General features: G+C 29.4%; 1 protein-coding gene across 1 annotated transcript; it reads left to right on the top strand.

The window, feature by feature from the left end:
• The first annotated feature begins 1 nt into the window (after window position 1).
• On the top strand, window positions 2-1,304 carry LOC107486080 (AT-hook motif nuclear-localized protein 23). Its single transcript, XM_052260080.1, has one exon. It carries the CDS (start codon window positions 264-266, stop codon window positions 1,071-1,073), a length of 810 nt encoding a protein of 269 aa, XP_052116040.1. The 5' UTR covers window positions 2-263; the 3' UTR covers window positions 1,074-1,304.
• The last annotated feature ends 19,151 nt before the right edge of the window (window positions 1,305-20,455 follow it).

Raw genomic sequence — 20,455 nt, 5'->3', positions numbered from 1 at the left:
CATTTCCTCTGCAGTACTCAATTGATCCCTTTGTTTTTCTATTCGCAAACTGAGGTTTGAATCATTGGGCACTCCTAATACTTCTCTCTCTTTTTCTTTTTAATATAAACCCACTCCCCATAATTTATATTGTTCATACTACTATTCTTGTAATTTCTCTCTTATTTTAATTACTACTATATAGTTTTTTCATTTTTATATATTTTTGTGCTGTTCCCCTTTTGTGTTTTACACTTTCTTTAGAAAAACTCTTTTGTGTGTGTATGGCCGGCATAGACTTGGGTTCAGCATCACACTTTGTTCATCACCTTCAACGCCCTGACCTTGAAGATGATGATAATAACCAAGACCAAGACCCGAGCAACAACCATCACGAGGGTCTTGACCTAGTTTCGCCAAATCAAGGCCCTGGTGATGTTGTTGCTCGTAGGCCAAGAGGGAGACCTCCGGGTTCCAAGAACAAGCCTAAGCCACCGGTGATCATCACAAGGGAGAGTGCAAACACTCTTAGGGCACACATCCTTGAAGTTAGTAGTGGTTGCGATGTGTTTGACTCTGTGGCCACTTATGCAAGAAAGCGTCAACGGGGAATCTGTGTTCTTAGCGGCAGCGGAACTGTTACCAACGTCACGCTCCGACAACCAGCAGCTGCCGGAGCAGTCGTGACGCTTCATGGAAGATTTGAGATACTTTCTCTATCAGGATCCTTTCTACCACCTCCTGCTCCACCAGGGGCTACAAGTTTAACTGTGTTTCTTGGTGGAGGCCAGGGACAAGTGGTAGGAGGAAATGTTATTGGGCTTTTAGTGGCTTCTGGGCCTGTTATTGTTATTGCCTCGTCGTTTACTAATGTAGCGTATGAAAGGTTGCCCTTAGATGAAGACGAGGCTCTTCAGATAGAACAAGGGCAACCTTCTGGTGGCGGTGGCGGTGTCAGTGGCAGTGGTGTTAATAACTCTTTTCCGGATCCTTCTTCGGGGTTACCGTTCTTCAATCTACCTCTAAACATGCCTAATTTGGCCGTTGATGGTTGGGCCGGTGGGAACTCTAGTGGTGGAAGACAATCTTTTTGATGATGAGGAGCTTCTTAATTTTTGAGAGGGCACAAAAGGTGAGAAGTTGAACCTCCATCAAAGGTATAATATATTGGTTTTTAATTAATTTTATGAGACTTTCTTCGAGTTGTGTTGTGAACAAGTGCTGATTTTGTATGTCCAAGTGTCTCATTTTCCATTGGCTAGGTGATGTTGTGTAAGGACTTGGTTTTAATATAATTCTAAATTCCTAGGGACAATTGTAAAACATTTCTGTTTGGTTGCTGGAGTTGTTAGAGACTAGATTGTTATTGTGCATTAACCTTAATTGTGGAATAATAAATCGTAGTTAGTATAATCAATAACACAAATCTATCTTTTTGGATTAAATATGTAATTTCTTTGTTTAATTCCATGGTTTATTAGTGTCTTATATATTTGGGTGGATAATTTTTCTCTCCAACATGTGAAACCAAATTGCTCAAGCTAAGTAATCAAGACAAATTGATCACTTGTCTTGTTTGTTTGGTATTGTAGAGAATAATTAATTAAAAGAATCCTTACATTATTGCGTTTGACCAAGGGAAGTTGAACATCTCTCTCTCATATAATTAAGTAATTCCCACCATGAACAAGTGGGAAGAAAAAACTAATCATATTTCTTGGTTTTTGTTTCTCATTCATTAATTCAATATGTATGTTGTTGTGAAAGTCGTGCGTGTAACAAACTTAATTATTAATCACTTATTACGAATCTAAAAATTTTTTCAAATAGAAGCAACACTTCATACTATAATCTCAATTCAAGATTTCAACCAAGTGGTGATGAGGCCCTAAGTAGTTTATATGTATGTTACAATCATTTTTGAAATGTTTTAGTACTATTATTTGGTTATTATATATGATGTTAAAACCAAATCAAAACGCATACATAAACATTGTTAGAAGTCCAATAAATTCTTCAATATTAATGTGTGTATTTAATTATTCAAAAAGACAAAATCTGTGCAGCACTTACTTTACAAAACTAGTTTTTTTTTTTTTTTTAAGCTTGTCATATGGTACTACATACTATACATTAGATAAGCTAACCTTGATTATTGCTAGGTTATTGATGAGTGCATACATCTATTTGTTTCGACACGAAAACACAGATTCCTAAATGTAGGATTCAATGTATTTTAGATTCCTCATACCTACCAAAGGCATGTTTATTCATAGCATGTGTCTTAAAAGCATAAAATGTTGTAGCTTTAAAATACTTGCTCCCATCTTTTCCTTTTGTTTTTCTCCCTTCTAATATATGCTTTAATAGGTAAAGATTTAGTTTCAATAATATTCGGGTGGATAAAAATGTGTGATCATCAAGTTTTAGTTTTGAGATTAGTACAAGATCTTTGATGTATTATTTGTTTCTCATCTTTTTATGAGTCAAACACTTTTTAACTAGAAACTAGAAATTAAAATATACCCTAAGCATTCATGCTATATATCTAGGTTAAGATTCTTCTTATACCATTGAATAGTATTTTTATATTTTCTTAATCATCATTAATAAATTAACAGTTCATATATAATAGATTGTATCTATAAAAAATTGCTTTATTATAAAATGAGAATGTTTGAAAATGAGAATGATTAAATTGTTTATATTTCATTCACAAATTATCAACATTATTTACTTACTTATAATTCAATATTTGGATTCATAAGAGTTTTACTTTGAAAAATGTATGTTATTGATGGTACTAAGTGATTCCACCATTAGAAATAATGAATCATGATCATTAATTTTCTGCATATAATATCTTTTATCATGCATGTGTTATAAATAAAGTGGAATTGTTCTATTTTCTCTCATCAACTTGGTAGCATACATTAATTTTCTTCTGCATTATATTTCCAAAGTGGTTCCTGGAAATATATATGAGCATGATGTGTTGAGTGGCTAGCTGATAATTGAGGATAGTAACTATAAAGTTTGGTTCTATTTATATCAAGTAATTAGGAAAAAAAAAATGGTACTTTTAAGACATGAACATTATTCTAAGAGTTTGCTAATTAACAAGTGTCTACTCTTAGGACACCGGTTAATTAGGTTACTAGAAGTAGGGGCAAAAAATTTAACATTTTATTTATTTAACGCGTTAAACATTCTAATTTCTAGTGCTAAATGTTCATCAATAAAGTGCTAATTAGTAATTATATAGCATCAAGTTTGGATTCTCATACTACAATTAGGGTTTGTTCCCATAGAGTCGGAATAAGACAGAAAAGTAGATAATAAGGTAATATACATGATAAAATTTAAGTGAGATTAATTTAAGGGATGAGGATTTAATTATTTCATATTTATGAATCCAATAAAGATCATATCCTAAATAGTTGAAAGACTAATTGTAATACATCGATTGCCGCCTAATTATTTTGTTAACTAATTAAATTTAAAATTAGGAAAGAGGTAGTGTTTTTTTTTCAGGTACTTTTTCTAAGCCTTTTCATTTGTTGTGTATCATATCCCAATTCAGGAACTATTATACTTCACATGGATATCTTAATTCCATTATAACTAGCAATAATAATGTAACGAAACTTGATTTATTTTTGTTCTAAGTTCTTCTAAACTTCTTCCCTCCTTAAAATAATGCAATACACACTTGACCCTTTATTACTTTGTTGATAATCTTATAATATAGTTTCATTAGCTAATGAACCTTTATCAGGATGTAAAAGAGTGCTGCATACTAAAGAATGAACCGAAGAATCATTTAGCGGCAGTTATAAACTCTGCTGCTAAATATCTTGTTAGTCATGTTACTATTAATATGCCTTTTTTTTAACTTCAATTTGTAGAAGTAGTCTTATAAAATAATATCAAAGTTTCTATCATCTAAACATTTAGATTTTAATTGTTGTTAATTAAAAAAAAAGAATTTATAAATTCAAATAAAAAAAATATTTATACAAAAAATTTATACAAATAAAAAAGAGAGTCTTACGTTAAAATGTATTAATATATAATTATTTATGTATTTTATTCTTTCGATTTAAATTATTATAAAAAATAATTTCATGATATGTCCATCACATAGTGGAGCGTAAAATTTTTAAATAAGATGATTTAGATTTGAATTTGGAAAAGTAACTAAAATTCTCTGTTAATAAACCTTTTAATGAGGACTTTCTAGTTGGATCAAGAGATCAGGAGGATTTGTTATTAGAGAGAAAAGAATTCATGTTGCACTACTGAATACCTCCTGATGATAACATTAAAAAGATAAATGACCTCCATGAAAATCCCAACTCTTTGTATGAACTTTTAGCACTTTAGTAAGCTGTTTTAATCTATTATGAAGACAATTATAATAATTTAATTGATTGTAAATAGTAACCATCCATTAGTTTGTAGAGTTAGATTGCAATAGCAATTCTTTTAAAAATATTAGGAATTCGCTAAAGCCATCTTCATAAATCATAAGCAAGAGAGAATTACTGTGCCACACATCTGTTATCTATCTGTAATGGACTAATGGTCTTTATTAATATGCAAAATCCATTTAATTTCTTTTTAAATTTTCGACATGCCATTCACGAGTTCATGTTTGTAATTTGTTAAATTTGTTAGAGATATAATTATTTGGACAAATCACTTATATATACTAAGGGGAGGAAAAATTTACATGAATAAGCCAAATCAAAAATTGGTTCACACATCAATTAAGAGATATTTTTATATAGTTCGAATCAATCTAATTTGAACTTTATTTGTATGAACTACACATACACACGTACACACCCACTAATTCAAATCAGCCTAATTCGAATTACACACAGTAATTCGAATCAGGGTGATTCGAATTACACACGCTGCATATAGTAATTTAAATTGGTCAGATTCGAATTACTTATGATTTAATTCTGTCAATTCTTTTATTAAAAAATTAATAATTTAAAAATTAAAAATATATTTTATTTCATGCATTAAAAAGCTAACAAAATATTTAATTACGAGATTTTTTTAAAATATTAATGAACTATCAATTCGAATTTTATACAATACTCTTTTGCCCATTTTTAATAGCTCGTGAATATTTTTTAATAAATTTTTTTAAATTATACCACAAAAAGATATATTATTCTATACAAAATAATTTAAAAAATGACTTAAAAGATATTAGGAATACTATAAAAATTTGTAATGTCCTAATGACTTAGGACATTAAAAAAATACTCTACATAGTCAATAATAATTTAAAAATTAAAAAATATATTTTTTATCATGTATTNCAAACTTTTATAATATTCCTAACATTTTTTAAGCAATTTTTTTTAAAATTATTTTGCATAAAATATAGGGCATTTTAAGCCATTTTAAGCCATTTTAGAATTCTATACAATGCTCTTCCGTCCATTCTTGATAGCTCATAAATATTTTGAAAAAGTCTCATAATTAAATAATTTGTTAGTTCATTTTTTCTTTTTAAACAGTTTTGTATGGAATAAAATAATTCTTTTAAAATTTTAAATTATTATTAATTATATAGAGTATTTTATTTAAAATTTGAGTACATACATGAATATTTGCATTTAAATTTAATCTTTTTTTAATGCTTCGCATGAAATAAAATAATTTTTTAAATTTTTATATTATTAATTATGTAGAAGGATATTGTATTTGAAATTTGAGTAAATATATTTTTAATAAATTTATTTAAATTATACCACAAAAATAATTTATTCCATGCAAAACAATTAAAATAACTACTCAAAAAATATTAGAAGTACTATAAAAATTTGTAATATATCTCAATGTTAGGAGCACTATAAAAATTTATGCAATTCGAGTTATTTTGGGCTGCCTAAACCGTGTGTAAATCGAAAGAGCCTATTTCGAATTACCATATGCATTGAAACTACCCTAAGAATATATATATGCATAATTCGAATTAGACAAATTTGAATCACAAATATCACTACTAATTTGAATTAGTGTTGGTTTGTCTAAATCGAATGAGGTTGATCTATTCGAATTACATACAGAGGAGTGCTATGAGTTAGCATGTTTTGTGATTTGTAATAATTAATTAGTCATTATTAATGATTTTAATGGTGCGAAATTTTATTCAAGAATATAAAAATACTCACTTTATTTTTGTTGGTTAAATGTTGGCCAAATTTCAATAAAATTGTTAACCTCTAAATTTTTCTTTACATAAAAATATATTTTTAAAAGATTTAAGTAACATTTTTTAATTGGATAGAATTGTATAATATTTACCGCTAATTAATTTATATATGTATTTTGTCCTTTAAATTATCATATGTCATTATCTTCAATCATTATTGTAGTGTTAGTTGTTGCGTTCATTTTGTTAAGAACAAAATAAATAAATAAATAACTAGCGTGTCACTCAGACTTGGCAAATTTTACAATAAGAATAAGAGTGTTCCCACTACAAAATAGTACATATTAATTCATAACGGTGTAGAGTTATATATACGTGTGGATTTCATCGGTGCAAGTGACATTTCTTAATTAGACTTGGTCAAAGACACATTAAATTATAGAACATTACATCATCCCAGAAGTATAGTATTATTAATTAATTTCAAAATGTCAAATACTACTGCATTTGCATTATGTATGTGTATAAACTTCTCAAACAACTAGGATGTATAGGCATATATAAATATAATATTGAGAATTACCCTCATGTCGATCTCACTCTATTGTAATCTAATGTTTTTAATTATTTCAATCATTTTCTATTTTTTTTGTTATATAGGACTTAGATCTTGTCAATCTAACAAACTCCAAGTGGTTTTCCTTCTCTCATGGAACATGGTTACCTTTACTTGCTTTTGATGAAAATTTCCGAAAAACCTTTTATCAACATCAAACCTTTTTTTTTTCAATTGGTTAAGTTTAATTTGTTATGAAATTACTATTTAAAAAAATAACCTAATAATATATGAATGATTATATTTTTAATTAGTATATTTTTACTTAAAAAGGGATAAAATTCTTGATATTTTGATCATATAAAATTTTGATATCATATATTGAAATTATTCAAAAAAATGTTAGGGGTTAATTAATATTTTTATCAATATTAATTAACACTTTTCACCAACACTTTATTTATATACTATTAAGATGAAAATTTAAATTTTAAAATTTAGAATTTAATACTTAATTAGAATTTCAAATATTAACAAATATTGATAAAAAAAATTAAATTTTGTTCATAAATGTATCATTATTGCTCAATTATTTGTACTAAAAATTTAGAAAAAATAAATAAAAGTATACATGATTTTTTTATGGTGAATAGACATACACTCTAATTTTTTAATGAGTTATCTGTACGCACTAATATCAAATTCCGTTATCATTTCTATTTTTGTGTTGCTTGAGTAACTTTTTTGACAATATAACTACCAGGTAATTTTGTACATTGTGTGACATGGTCCTTTTGACGACATAGTAAAAAATAAGTGATAAATTATTGAATTTATTAAATTTGAATAAAAAAAATTTACAAATGGCAACGTCTTTTCGTTTTTTTTTTTTTCTAAAATTTGGCTTATCATCATCTACAACATCTACCACTTTAACCTCCTCAGGTAAATCAATAATATGATCCCAATAAACATAACATAATATCTCATTTCAACAACAATTTCATACATTCGGACTACATTACCTTCAAACCTAACTAAATGCATTGGATATTTCATTCTCGGCCTAGTAAAAATTCTTGAAAGAAACATATCCCAAATTTTTAAATAACCCCGCTTCATTCGTGTTTCTCTCAAATCGTCTCTTATGATAATATACAAAAATATAATTTGTCATCTGTTTATCAAAATCTCCTCAATCAAACTATAGAACAACCAAAACCTAAATTAACATCAATCACTAATTAACAACATTTTTTGATAAACCATAAACTAAAGTCAACAATTAACAAAGAGAGAAAGCATTATCTTTACTCGCATCTATTACTAAACTCTTCTCGTTCGCCTACTACTTTGCGTGTGGATTTCTACCCTTTTCGCCCTATCCCATTTGCTTTTAGAATAGAATGAAAACCATGACCTACAATAAACTCAAATGCAAAGACTTCAACATACAATTTACTTTTGTTATTCATCCTGTGTTAGAGCTTTGTTATTCAAAATAATTTTTGAAAAGGGAAAAGCATGAAGACACGTTGAAACTTGTAAAGTTTTTTTTTTTTTTTTACTTTAACAAATTCAATAGTTTAACTCTTATTTTTCATTGTATCATCAAAATTGTATCATCAAAACGGTTACGTCACACAATAAAGTATCACCTGATAGTCACTATTATCAAAAAAATTACTCAAACAATAAAAAAGTAAAAATTATGAAAAAGTACGAGGAGTCAATGAAATATTTGTATAATGTGTATAATAGAAGTTTATGGAGTATTAGAGATATAACCATTAGTATTACCTTTTCTCATCAGCTGAAGTTTTTGGGATAAGTGGTATCATGACATGGTATTAAAGTGTTAGATCCAAAAAGTCAAGAGTTCGATTCTTGATGAACTCTAAAATCAGTTTAATTTTTTAGGAAGATATTTATTATTAATAGTACTCGGATGGTTATTCTAAATAGTATGAAGAATGTTTATTTTGTAACTCAATAGTCCATTGTACAAATAATCTATTGTTTCTCTAACTGAACTCAAAAATTATAACAAAACTTAATATTAATGTGTACCGATGACTCATTAAAATATTAAAATATACATACCTTTATCCATAGTATAAAAGTTTATATATACTTTTGTCTATTCTTCCAAATAAATTACATACACCAAGTGATCAATGTATGTGGCTCATCCAATCATTCAATTGTAGTTGTTATTGCAACGGCCTTACACTTTAATTGCGAAGAATTTAAAAATTTATAGGATTGTGGCGCGTTAAAATGACGTTGGGGCCATATTAAAACGACATTACAGCCGCATCAACAACAATAAACAAAAACATCCATTTTATCCATTTTAGGGTTTTTTTTTCTTTCAAAGCAACTACTATTTCCAGTCATCAATAATGCAATATATTTCTTCTAAAAACGTTTTCAATGATATATTTGTTTAAAAAAATTGTGTAAATTTCTAAAAGAAAAAATCATCTCGTAACCAACATTACAACCACCGCATCTCTAATTTAAAACCCTAAGTATAACGTATAGAATATAAAGGAAATAGTAGAGATTTAAAACAAATCTTTGGTGGTATAGTGGTTACTCATCACTAATTTGCTTAAATAAGTATAAAAAGTTTAAATCCCACCTTATACAAACAAACAGTAATCTATTAACCAGGAAGATAAATCCTTAAATAAAATTTAGATTCGTCGTAAATTAGTCTTATCATATTGAAAAATATTGTAAAATAAAAAACATTTAAATAAAAATTTTTTTGGAATTGTTGCATGGACAACGAATAATAAACATAACAGACAAGCACCACATCTTTTAATTTACACTTTTTATTTTCAAAAAATAAGAGATTCGAACCGCGACCTCTTAATTGAATATGAAGAGATGTCATTTAAGTTATAATTCATTGGCGTCTTTCAATTTGCACTTCCTTCAATGTTTCTTAGTTAACTCATTTTCCATTGTGCCTTTAGTGAGATATTTAATAAGGTGGGGTTTGTGATATAAATGGAAATTCAAATAAGATGTCAATTATGGAATTTTTGAATGAGCTGCTAGCTAGCTGCGCTGGAGTAGGGAGTAAAGGTTATAGGATGAATTAGAGGAGTATGTAATCAACCAACTTAGATTAGTCGAATAGTCAGTTCACTGACACTACAAAGTTTGGAATGAACAAACTGATTGTCATTTAAATCCTAAAAATAGGTTTATTAAATTTGAACGACCAACAATAGGTGGATCAATCGCACATAGTTGTTGGTTCTCAAACTTACAACATATTCAACAAACTCATTGTGTTTTCGCTTACATCATTATTAGTAGTGCACATCATTATTGTTTAATCTTGACTATTGCGTTGGTTCATCATACATCACACTTTGATCATTTGATTGTATCATTGTGTTTAAAATCAACTATATTCAAAGAATGTTTTGATCAATTGATTGTATCATTGTGTTTAAAATCAACTATATTCAAAGAATGAAAGTAAGGTGCATAGATCACATGACCTACATATGGAGCGTCCTTAAATCTTTTATAGTCACCATTATATTCTTCCAATAATCTAATCAAGTTGGCCGTAATATAAATCATTAATGAAAAAGAGTGAAAAAATTATTGAGCACTAGTAGAAATAAAATAGAGTTTTGCGACTTGTGAATTAAGTAGTTAATTAAAACAATTTATGTAGAAAGTTTTTATCGAAAAATAAAAATTTAAAACTTTTCAATGTTTTTGTAATGTAATTTATTGAAATATTTTTTTCTTATAGATAACTTTATTAAGAGTTAGAACACATATCAGCGAGATCCCATAAAATAGTATGTTGTTCAATTAATTAATAATATGACGATCACATGGTTCTGATTAATTAATTAACTTTGATTTATCTGCAAGTTGCGCCAATAATTAACTTATGTGCACAAATTCTTAAAAATTCTTTCAAAATTGAAGCCCCACAAATACCAACAGTCCAACACAAACAAGAAAGTGAGTACTGAGTAGTGAGTAGTGAGTAGTGTCACCATAAAGGCCTCATTAATGCTTTCAAATCGGCAACAGTTTGTTGCAACATCATAAAGGTGTTAGAGTAACATTTTTGCCACCACCAACCACCATTTTCTACTCCAAGAACTTGAAGAAGAATAACGAGAGTGGATCCTCTCCAGTGAAAAAAATTAGATAGTGTCAATTGTTTAATCTAACCTTCATTGTTCTCTTTCATATTTATTTTTGGTCCCACTGATAGAATTAATGATGAGTGATCATACTTTATTCTTTTAAATGTCAAAAAAAAAATTGAGAGGATTCATTTCCGAAGAATAACAACTTACCACCTTCAATTTCACTTGAGACAATTAATTTCAGATGGCTTTGACCCGGGCAGGGTTGTTAGCACCTGATGGCTGATGTATTTAACCGATTTAGCAAGTTAGTTACTTAATAGTTAATCTTAATTACAGTTGGTCAGGTTAGTTCAGCTTGCTGACTAAGCAAGACAAGTTATTAACTCTTATATATAAATTAAAATTTTTTTATCTAAGATGGTATTAGAAGATATTTTTTTAATTAATAATATGAAGAAAGAGCTCAATGGCAAGCACAAACTTGGATTCATTGCTAGCATGGTTCCGCAATTGATCTGGAAACTGAACCAGAACTATTTGAAAGTTGACAGTGTGTTAATGATGTTGTAAGCACATGGATCCTTAATTCCATTCAAAATAGATTGATTCAGACTCAGACGTAGAATTGTGGAATGATCTTAAAGAAAGATTTCAATATGAGAATGGTTCAAGAATTTTCGAACTCAAAGCAAGAATTGATGAACTTGAGACAAGAAACAATGATTGTGTCACAGTAGTACTTCACGAAGATCAAAGTACTTTGGGAAGAACTGAATTCATACCGCCCTGTCTATTGCAATTAAATGGATGCTAGGACTTTTCAAGATTTATTACAAGTTGAGTATGTTCATTATTGCTTTCTAATGGGACTAGATGATTCTTTTGCATGAAATCTTTGCCTGCTATCAACAAAGTTTTGTCTTTAATAGTTTAATAGTTTAAGAGGAAACTCAGCTTCGTCACCACCAATTGGAAGAGGCAGAGGATTTGTGAAGAAAGACAAGCCTCAGTGCTTTTATTGCGGTCTTCTTGGATTGACAGCAAGTCTTTGAAGAGGATTGACAAAGGGTTGTACGTCCTAAAAGCTTGAACCCCCTCCAATCAAATACAAATAAAGATGCAAAATAGCATCAATTTGTGCAGTAGTTCACAGTTGTGGCATGCACGCTTAAGTCACACATTAAATAAAATCTTGAGATCTTTAGTTCCTCAAATAAATGTCTCAAACAAGTCATCTTTAACTGACTTAGACCAAAATAAATGTTCTGTTTGTCCACTTGCTACAAAATTTAAAAAATAAAATTATCTTTTGAATCCAATAATAATCTATCATTGCACCCTTTTGATCTTGTTCACTGTGTGATGTATGAGGACTATTTCGTATCTCAACATATAATGGCAAACAATACTTTTTTTAGCATAGTTGATAATGCAACTCGCTTTACATTAATATACTTGCTATCTAATAAATCTGAAGCTGCAGATTGTTTGAAACAATTTTATTACTTAATAGAGACTCGATTCAGTAGCAAGACAAAGTGTTTCAGGTAAGATAATGCAAGGGAACTAGCCATTACAAACTTTTCACAAGAAAGAGGAATCACGCATCAATTTTCATGTCCTTACAGACCACAATAAAATGTTGTGGTGGAAAGAAAATATTAGCATCTACTTAAATGTCGCTAGAGCTCTATACTTTCAATCTCAAGTTCCTAAGTACTTTGGGGGGAATGTGTCACAACTCCCACATTTTTTATCAATTGAACTCCCTCCCCACTATTAAATATGAAATCGACATTTGAGATCCTTTTCAAAAAGGTTCCCAACTAGTCAACTACAAAGCCTAGCGAGTCTTTGGCTATCTCGCCTATGCTACCACAAACTCTCAATCTAGACCCAAATTTCACCTAAGGACTGATCCCACAATTTTTGTAGGATATCTCATTGGCTACAAGGAATATAGACTGTACAATTTGAAGACAAAGCAGTTTTTCATATGCCAAGATATTATACTTCATGAAGAAACCATGCCATTTACCCAAAGTCCTCATAGCCACTATAACATTGATTTGTTTACTGATTTTGTTCTCTCAACCAGCATACATGAACCAATAACCCCACCACCTTCTCACATGTCACCATCATAATCTCACAGCTCCAAATCCCAATACACCAGTAACTCCTCCTCATCTTAGGCGATCAACTAGACAATCTCAACCTCTTAGATACCTTAATGACTATATCTACACCACAAATTCCCATACTCTATTACCAACTACATTAGCAACCAAAGGCTGAACCATACTTACCATGCATCTATTAATCTTGCAAACACTATTTCTAAACCTCAATTTTATCATCAAGTGGTGAGACATGCTGAATGGAGACAGGTCACGAAAGAGGAACTTTATGCTTTAGAAGCTAATCACACTTGGGAGTTAGTTACTTTGCTCATAAAACTGTCATAGGCTGCAGATGCGTCTATAAGGCAGAGTTAAAGGCAAATGGTAGCTCAGAAAGGTACAAGACTAAGCTTGTTGCGAAACAAGTTGGCATCGACTTCAAAGACACATTTAGCTCAGTTGCCAAAGTCACCACAATGAGGGCTCTACTATCAGTTGCAGCAATTAAGAAATGGAATTTAGTGCAGCTAGACATAAACAATGCTTTTCTCAATGGTGAGTTAGATGAGGAAGTATACATGGACTTTCCCTTAGGACATCCACAACGAAAACAACAAGGACTTTCTCTTTATGCTTTAAGACAAGCCTCGAGGCAGTGGTTTAATAAATTATACTTGAAGGTTTTCAATGGCCTAAAAAAGGGGAGGTTGAATTTATATCCTCTTTTTTTCTTTTAAACTTGAGCAGTAAAACAGATTCTACTATGTCTGCAATATGAATTATGCAGGAGACAATTTAATTTTGTCTCGTAACGAAACAAACGAAAACAGAATAGAGAAGAAAGAAATATACAGTCATGCATCTTAGTTCAACTACTTTGTGCAATGTGCTCTACATCTAGTTTTCACCATAACTATGGTAGAATTTTCACTATCTTTTAAAAGACTACATTCATCAATTTTCAAAGATTCTTACTAATTCTATCGGGGACAAACCAAACTTCTAACCATGTTTGATTTGGCTAGATTCACTCCTTAAACTCTCAACACTAAGTGCTCACCCAACTTAGCAAGGAATCTCTCAGACTTTTTTCTAAATCTTCACATTCATGCCTTTTTTCCATTGAATGAAACAAAAAAAAAGATAAACCTAAAGAACCAAAATATTAAATAAAAAATCATAAAGGAGAAGAAATAAAATAATTTGAAAGCTATAAGCATAACCCGATTTTAGAATTCTCAAATATTACCTTCTATTTTGATGGAATAATGCTCCCTTTAGTGTACGTACATTGCTTCCAAAACTTTAGATTTGAGTGGTGAGAGTGCTAGGTTAACTCAGAATTTTGGGTTCTCTCTTTACCTTAATTCTTGGCTAATTATTCTCTTTTGTATGGGGTAATACCTCCAAAGCTTGAACTTGTGAAAAGAGTAAGCTCAGTTCTTTTTCTTCTCCCAAGAAATTTAAACAGAAAATTAGGGTAGAACATCAGAGTAGAATGACACAAGTCACCGAAAAAATGGGCAGCAACAGTAGCAATGTCAATGTCATGAAATCTTTAATATGTTTACCAAATCAATACCCTTAATCTTGAACTTTGACCTCAAGTTTTATTCTCAATCCTTGGATGTGAATCAGAAAAACAACCTCTATTTTTTTTTCTTACCCGAATTGTAATTGCAGAGAAGAGGTAGCTTCATCAAACCATTTGACTTGCACAAGAGAAGTAACAATGCAATTTTTTTCTTCTGAACTAGATTAACCCTTTGATTTGATTCATAGCTCCATTAATTTGATTTTGCCTCCATTATTTCACTTTTTCTCCTTTTCCTCTTTGATGCTTAATCAAAAGTGAATCACTTTTTTCTTGACTTTCGCTTTATCATTTTTGGGTAAAATTTCAGCAGCAGCACCAAAAAGTTTTTCTACAAGAATGAACTATGTTGCTGGACTTGTTAGCATTTAGACTTCCTTACAAAGATTAACTTGAGTCTGAAATGGTGAAGCTCTAGCTTCAATTTCTTTTGCCAGAAAACCAACAGCAATAAACTTTTATGAATGTCTTTGTTAAGCCAAGATTGCAGCAGCTCTTGTTCATTTCAAAATTCCAAACAATTTTACTGAGAGTGTTTAGTTCACTATTACCAATATTAATTCTAATATGAGCCTACAAAACTTTTAGACTTTAAACTCAATCAAATATATGTTTGTCATTATCAAAAAAAATATTATTGTTTTCTAAACTCAACAATACTCAACTCTCAAGAAGAATGGTTCCAGGTAGTGTAAAAGTGACTGTTCATTATTCTCGTTCTACAAAAACCTTCGGTCTATTCAGGTTCCTTGGCATTGAACTCAACTCAGCCATGATGTTTTGTGATAATATTTCAATTATTCAGTTGGCAGCTAACCCAACATTCTACGAGAGATCCAAACACGTGGAGATAAACTTCATTTGGGAGAAGGTTGAAGCAAGGTTAATCAAGTTCATTCACGATACTACAAAGCACCAACTTGCCAATATTCAATTTCATTTTCTCATATTCAAGTTGAGAACATACAACTTAGGGTGTGTTTGGTAAACACGTTGGAGAGGAGAGAAGTCCGTTTGAACTTCTTGAAAGTTTCACTTTGATGTTTGACAATTTTTATCTTTGTGAACGCAGAATTGATTCTGCCTCTGAATCCACGTTTAGGAGAAGCTCAAATTTGTAGCTTCTGCGTTTCATGTTTCACGTTTCATGTTTAGGAGAAACTAAAATATTTCTTTTTTACCAACCCTACCCTTCATTTTCTTCTATAAGAATGATACTAGTAACTATTATCTTCACAGTCATTCTTTGTAGTTCTTCCTACTTTTTCATAATTTTTTAGTTCCATTTTTTTCATCAAAATCGTTCAGATTTATTTCAATCACTAACAAATTGAAATTTTTTTATTTTTATTTGATTTTATTCGTATGAATTTTATTTACGTTTTATGGTATTTGATTTTATTTGATTTAGCTAATTACTTAATAGTTAGTCTTAGTCATAGTTGATTAAGTTAGTTTAACTCTTTTATATAAATCAGAGTTTACTCAATATAATACAAAAGGTTTCACCCCATTTCTTTTCATCTAAGAAGGTTTCGAGAGTCACAAAAATTTAGTGTCTATTTGAATCGATTTTTGCAAGTTGGCCCAAATTAAAAAGTCTTTCTAATCTCGTTTAGAAGCTTAGTATTTTAGGTTTTTGCCTTTTTACCATTCATTCATGACTACTTGGGCCATCTTTTGGTATAGTAGTGCTGTTTTTCTTACTCGTTGACCATGAAATTTCAATTCCTATGCTTTCAATCAAACTTCAATGCCAAGACATGCCTTCTTTCTTCTTTAGTTTAACTATGATAGGATTGGATCCAATTTTTCTTGATTTTTTTTCGTGGGTCAATTTTTTAACATTGAAAAAGATGATTGGATCATATTACTTTATGTGAGAAAGAAGTATTCAAGATAGAATAAACTTTAAAATAAATAGTTTTATGATTTAATATTAAAAAATTTATAAATAAAAAATTTAGAATTTTATTGTTGTTGTCCCAAATAAATTTTAATTTGTTGACATGTATATTAAAAATATATAAATATTTATGTACTTTTATCTAACAATTTCAATATCTTGACTTAGAATTAGTTTGATTGAAAAACAAAAATTTCACCCAAATTTAGAATGACAAGTCCATCTATCCCATCTATGCTTTTGGACAAGCAAGATTATTATTATTATGACATTGGACAATTCAATAGGGAAGAATGTGTAGAATGGCTAAACAATAAGCCAAAGGGTTAAGTTGTGTATGTAGCATTTGGGAAGTGTGCAGGTTCCTATTACAGTGAAGAACAAGTGAAAGAAAGAGCAAATGAAAAGCTACTCCTACTTCAGAAATGGATGACAAATAATGAAGCCCTTCTAATGTTTTCTTTCTTTTTTTTTTTTTAATTCTAGGAACCCTTTTTATGTGTTCTAGTGGTCAACAATAATGCTCTGCTAGGGTTTGCGTTTTACTGCACAATAACTGTATAATAATAAGCACACTTTTTTTTTAATATATCTTTTTCTAAAATAGAACAAACTTGATCACCACTATATGATAACCGCCGTTAGATGAAAATTTAGTCAAATCAGTTAAATTATCTAACCGCTCTCAGTTATTAACTTCACGTGAAGTCGATTACACCTGAGTTTCCACCTTTGAATTAATGTTTGTTAACAATGTCATGTCAATGTGTATGAGAGAGAGAGTAATATTATATTATATATGTATAATTTATTTAGAGAGTTAAGTATTTAAGCTACTTTTCTAATATTGTGTCATAAGTTAAAATCGTTCATGAAATTTTAATTGCATCAATTATATTTTTGAAATTGGAAAATGTTCGATATGTTAATTCTTAACCCATTTTTTATTAACGAAACACTAACATGAACTATTTGTGACACGTGTTACTTCGTAATTTGAATATGTGTAATAATATAATGACAAATCGTCTAGTAATACATGACATGCTGACGTGGATGATTGTGTCACGTGTTATAATACTATTTAGCCACTTGTCATTTTGTTTCACATATCACAATATTATTCGTTAACGTGTCATTTGTTATATTATTATTGTAAATGCACCAAATTGGTCATTAACTTTATATTAAATGATTCATTTTAATTTCAGAAATTGAAAGTTGTACATTTTCATTCACTAGTTTTTTTCTTTTTTTTTTGCAAATTCAAAATTCTCAATATATTTAGATACACTAATTATAATTCTATTTTTTTCACATGTTATCTAAATACAAGTGTTTATATAAAATATTTTTTAAAATTTTAATTTTAATTATATAATTTTTTACAATAATTTAATATTAATAAATGTTGTAATATATAAATGTTATTTTATAAAAAAAAAATTATATGATTGATTTAACATATTATTATTATTTTTGTCAAAAAATATGCATGTTTTAAGAAGAAATCAGAATCAAAATACACAATTTTTTTAAATTTTTAGGTTCTTATGAAATATATATTTTTTGGACTTAAATAATATATTTTTTTAATCAATCATATAATTCTTTTATTGAATAACATGATCATTATTACCAGACATACTTAAAACTAATTGTGTATAAATAGACTAGACGAAAGAGTTAAGAGATAACATATTGGAGAGTATTTAAACTGTCTTTATGTACTCCAAGACCGTATTCGAAATTACTTACAAAAGGCTCTCATGCCTAAATCAATAAAAGTTTAAGTTGGTTTATGTGAGAATCGGGGTAGAGAAAATAAAATTTAATTAGTGTGTAAAGATATTGAGAATTTTGAATTTATAAAAAATAAAAATAAAAAAACTGGTAAAGGAATTAATTTGATGCACGACATTTAATTTTATGGATTAAAATGAATCACTTAATATAAAGTTAGAGACCAATTTAATACATTTACAATAATAACATAACATATGATGATATGTGGACGAATAATGTTGTGACACATAGTACAAAATGATACGTGGTTAAATAGTATTGTAATACATGGTACAATCGTCCACGTCAACATACCATCCACATGTTACTAAGCGATCTTCATCGTACTATTACACGTGTCCAAATTATAAAGTGACATATTTCACTAATAGTACATATCAGTACACGCTGTTAACAAAAAATTGGATCAAAGACTAATAATATAATGCACTTTTAATAATTTCAAAGACTACTTTAATTTAGAGCTTAACTCTTCGTTTAGACTAATCTACATCATCCCAAAATCATATTAAGTTATCCTTACCTTACTTTGATGCATGCTTGTCTAGATTAAAGAATCTCATCATATTTTGAAAAAATATTTTTTTGGGAACAATGTTACACAGCCAGCAATAATATATATTCACATTTATAGATGGTTTGTATATAAAAAATATATAATTTATACATTTATTTATTAAAATTTTATACACATAAATTAATATAATTTCTATTCATATTTTTTAGAATTTACACACATAAATTAGTAAAATGACAATTTAATATGTATATTGATTAAATAATAATAAAAAATACTAAAAATTGCTGGCCAAAAATTTTTCTTTTTTGGTGGACCAATAGAAAAAAAACTAATGTATATGTAGCTAATACAAAATCTTATTTTATAGGCTACACCATTGATTTTCTTCAAAAATCTTCTTTAAATCATAAAAAGGCTTAATACAAGTGTACAACTTTCAAACAACAACTATACGTTAATTTTATTAGAAAGACGAGTTAGAGGTCGTTCTTATATCATTTGATTACTCATTTCAGTTACATGATTGTTTGTATTTAGGTGTGATAGAATTTATGTTTATAGGCTGTAGAAGAACCTTTATCCTTATAAAATTAGAGCACGACCATGGAGCGCTTTAAAATCAACCTTCATCCAGTTGGCTTAATATAATTTAGCTAAGTCAAGCTAAAATTGAATAAATTATTTGATACTATTTGCATTAGTTTAGGTATATTATTACTATCTGTTTTAGACTCGATCTTCGCGCTCTTGTTCGGAACGATCATCAAATTTGGCATATGATAAGACATCCAAATAACGCGCTTCTCGTCTGACCATGAAATGGTCAGGAACTCTCCAAATTCTCGATCTCAACCAGAAAAATCAAACAACAATCTCCTTGCCAAACCACAACGGCGAGGAAAAAGTTCATCCAGCAATGAGACTGAGCACCCTCACTCTCTTGCTCCGGAGGTAACTGTTACGGATTCGGCCCACGATCCTACACCCGGAACGGTCCCCGAACTCGGTTACCCGGGTATGACCTGCTTTGCCTTTCTAGAAAGTCTGAAACCGACCCACTAGAGCTTTTAACCAACAATCAAATTTAAATACCTCTCTTATCTTAACCAAATAAGATAAGATAAGATAATTACCCTTGCCTATATAAAGTGGAGTCCCAGGCCCTCTCAGGTATTCATTCATTCTTCACACCTTATACCTCTTAGATCCATTCTAACTTGAGCATTGGAGTGTCTTTGCAGGTACCCACCCCCATTGCTCCAATTAGATAATCCGGCGTCCGCCTCGACTCGCAAGTCTCCAATCCATCTCACAACTCATAGTAGAGACATCTTGTACACTATCTAAAAAATGTCTATTTTTACAATTGTATTTGACTTCAAATAATTAGTTTCCATAAGAAAACATCCAAGTATTATTAATTTATCTTTTCTACTATAAATTTTCTTAATTAAATAAAGAAAGATTAGGTATTGCTAGCGATAGTTTTAGTACAATTAGTTTTAATTTAACTAAATTCAAGATGTTTTCAATCATTTCTTTTTATCCATATCGGTGGAATTAGTATTAAACACTTATTTGGGTTCGAAAATAGTAATAGAAAATTAAATCACATTTAACTTAAGTAAAATAGGTCAGCTAAACT

Source organism: Arachis duranensis, chromosome 4 (genome assembly GCF_000817695.3).
Source record: "Arachis duranensis cultivar V14167 chromosome 4, aradu.V14167.gnm2.J7QH, whole genome shotgun sequence".
NCBI classification, from domain to species: Eukaryota; Viridiplantae; Streptophyta; class Magnoliopsida; order Fabales; family Fabaceae; genus Arachis; species Arachis duranensis.
The sequence above is the reverse complement of the archived record's forward strand: the minus strand, read 5'-3'. Positions and strand labels throughout refer to the sequence as shown.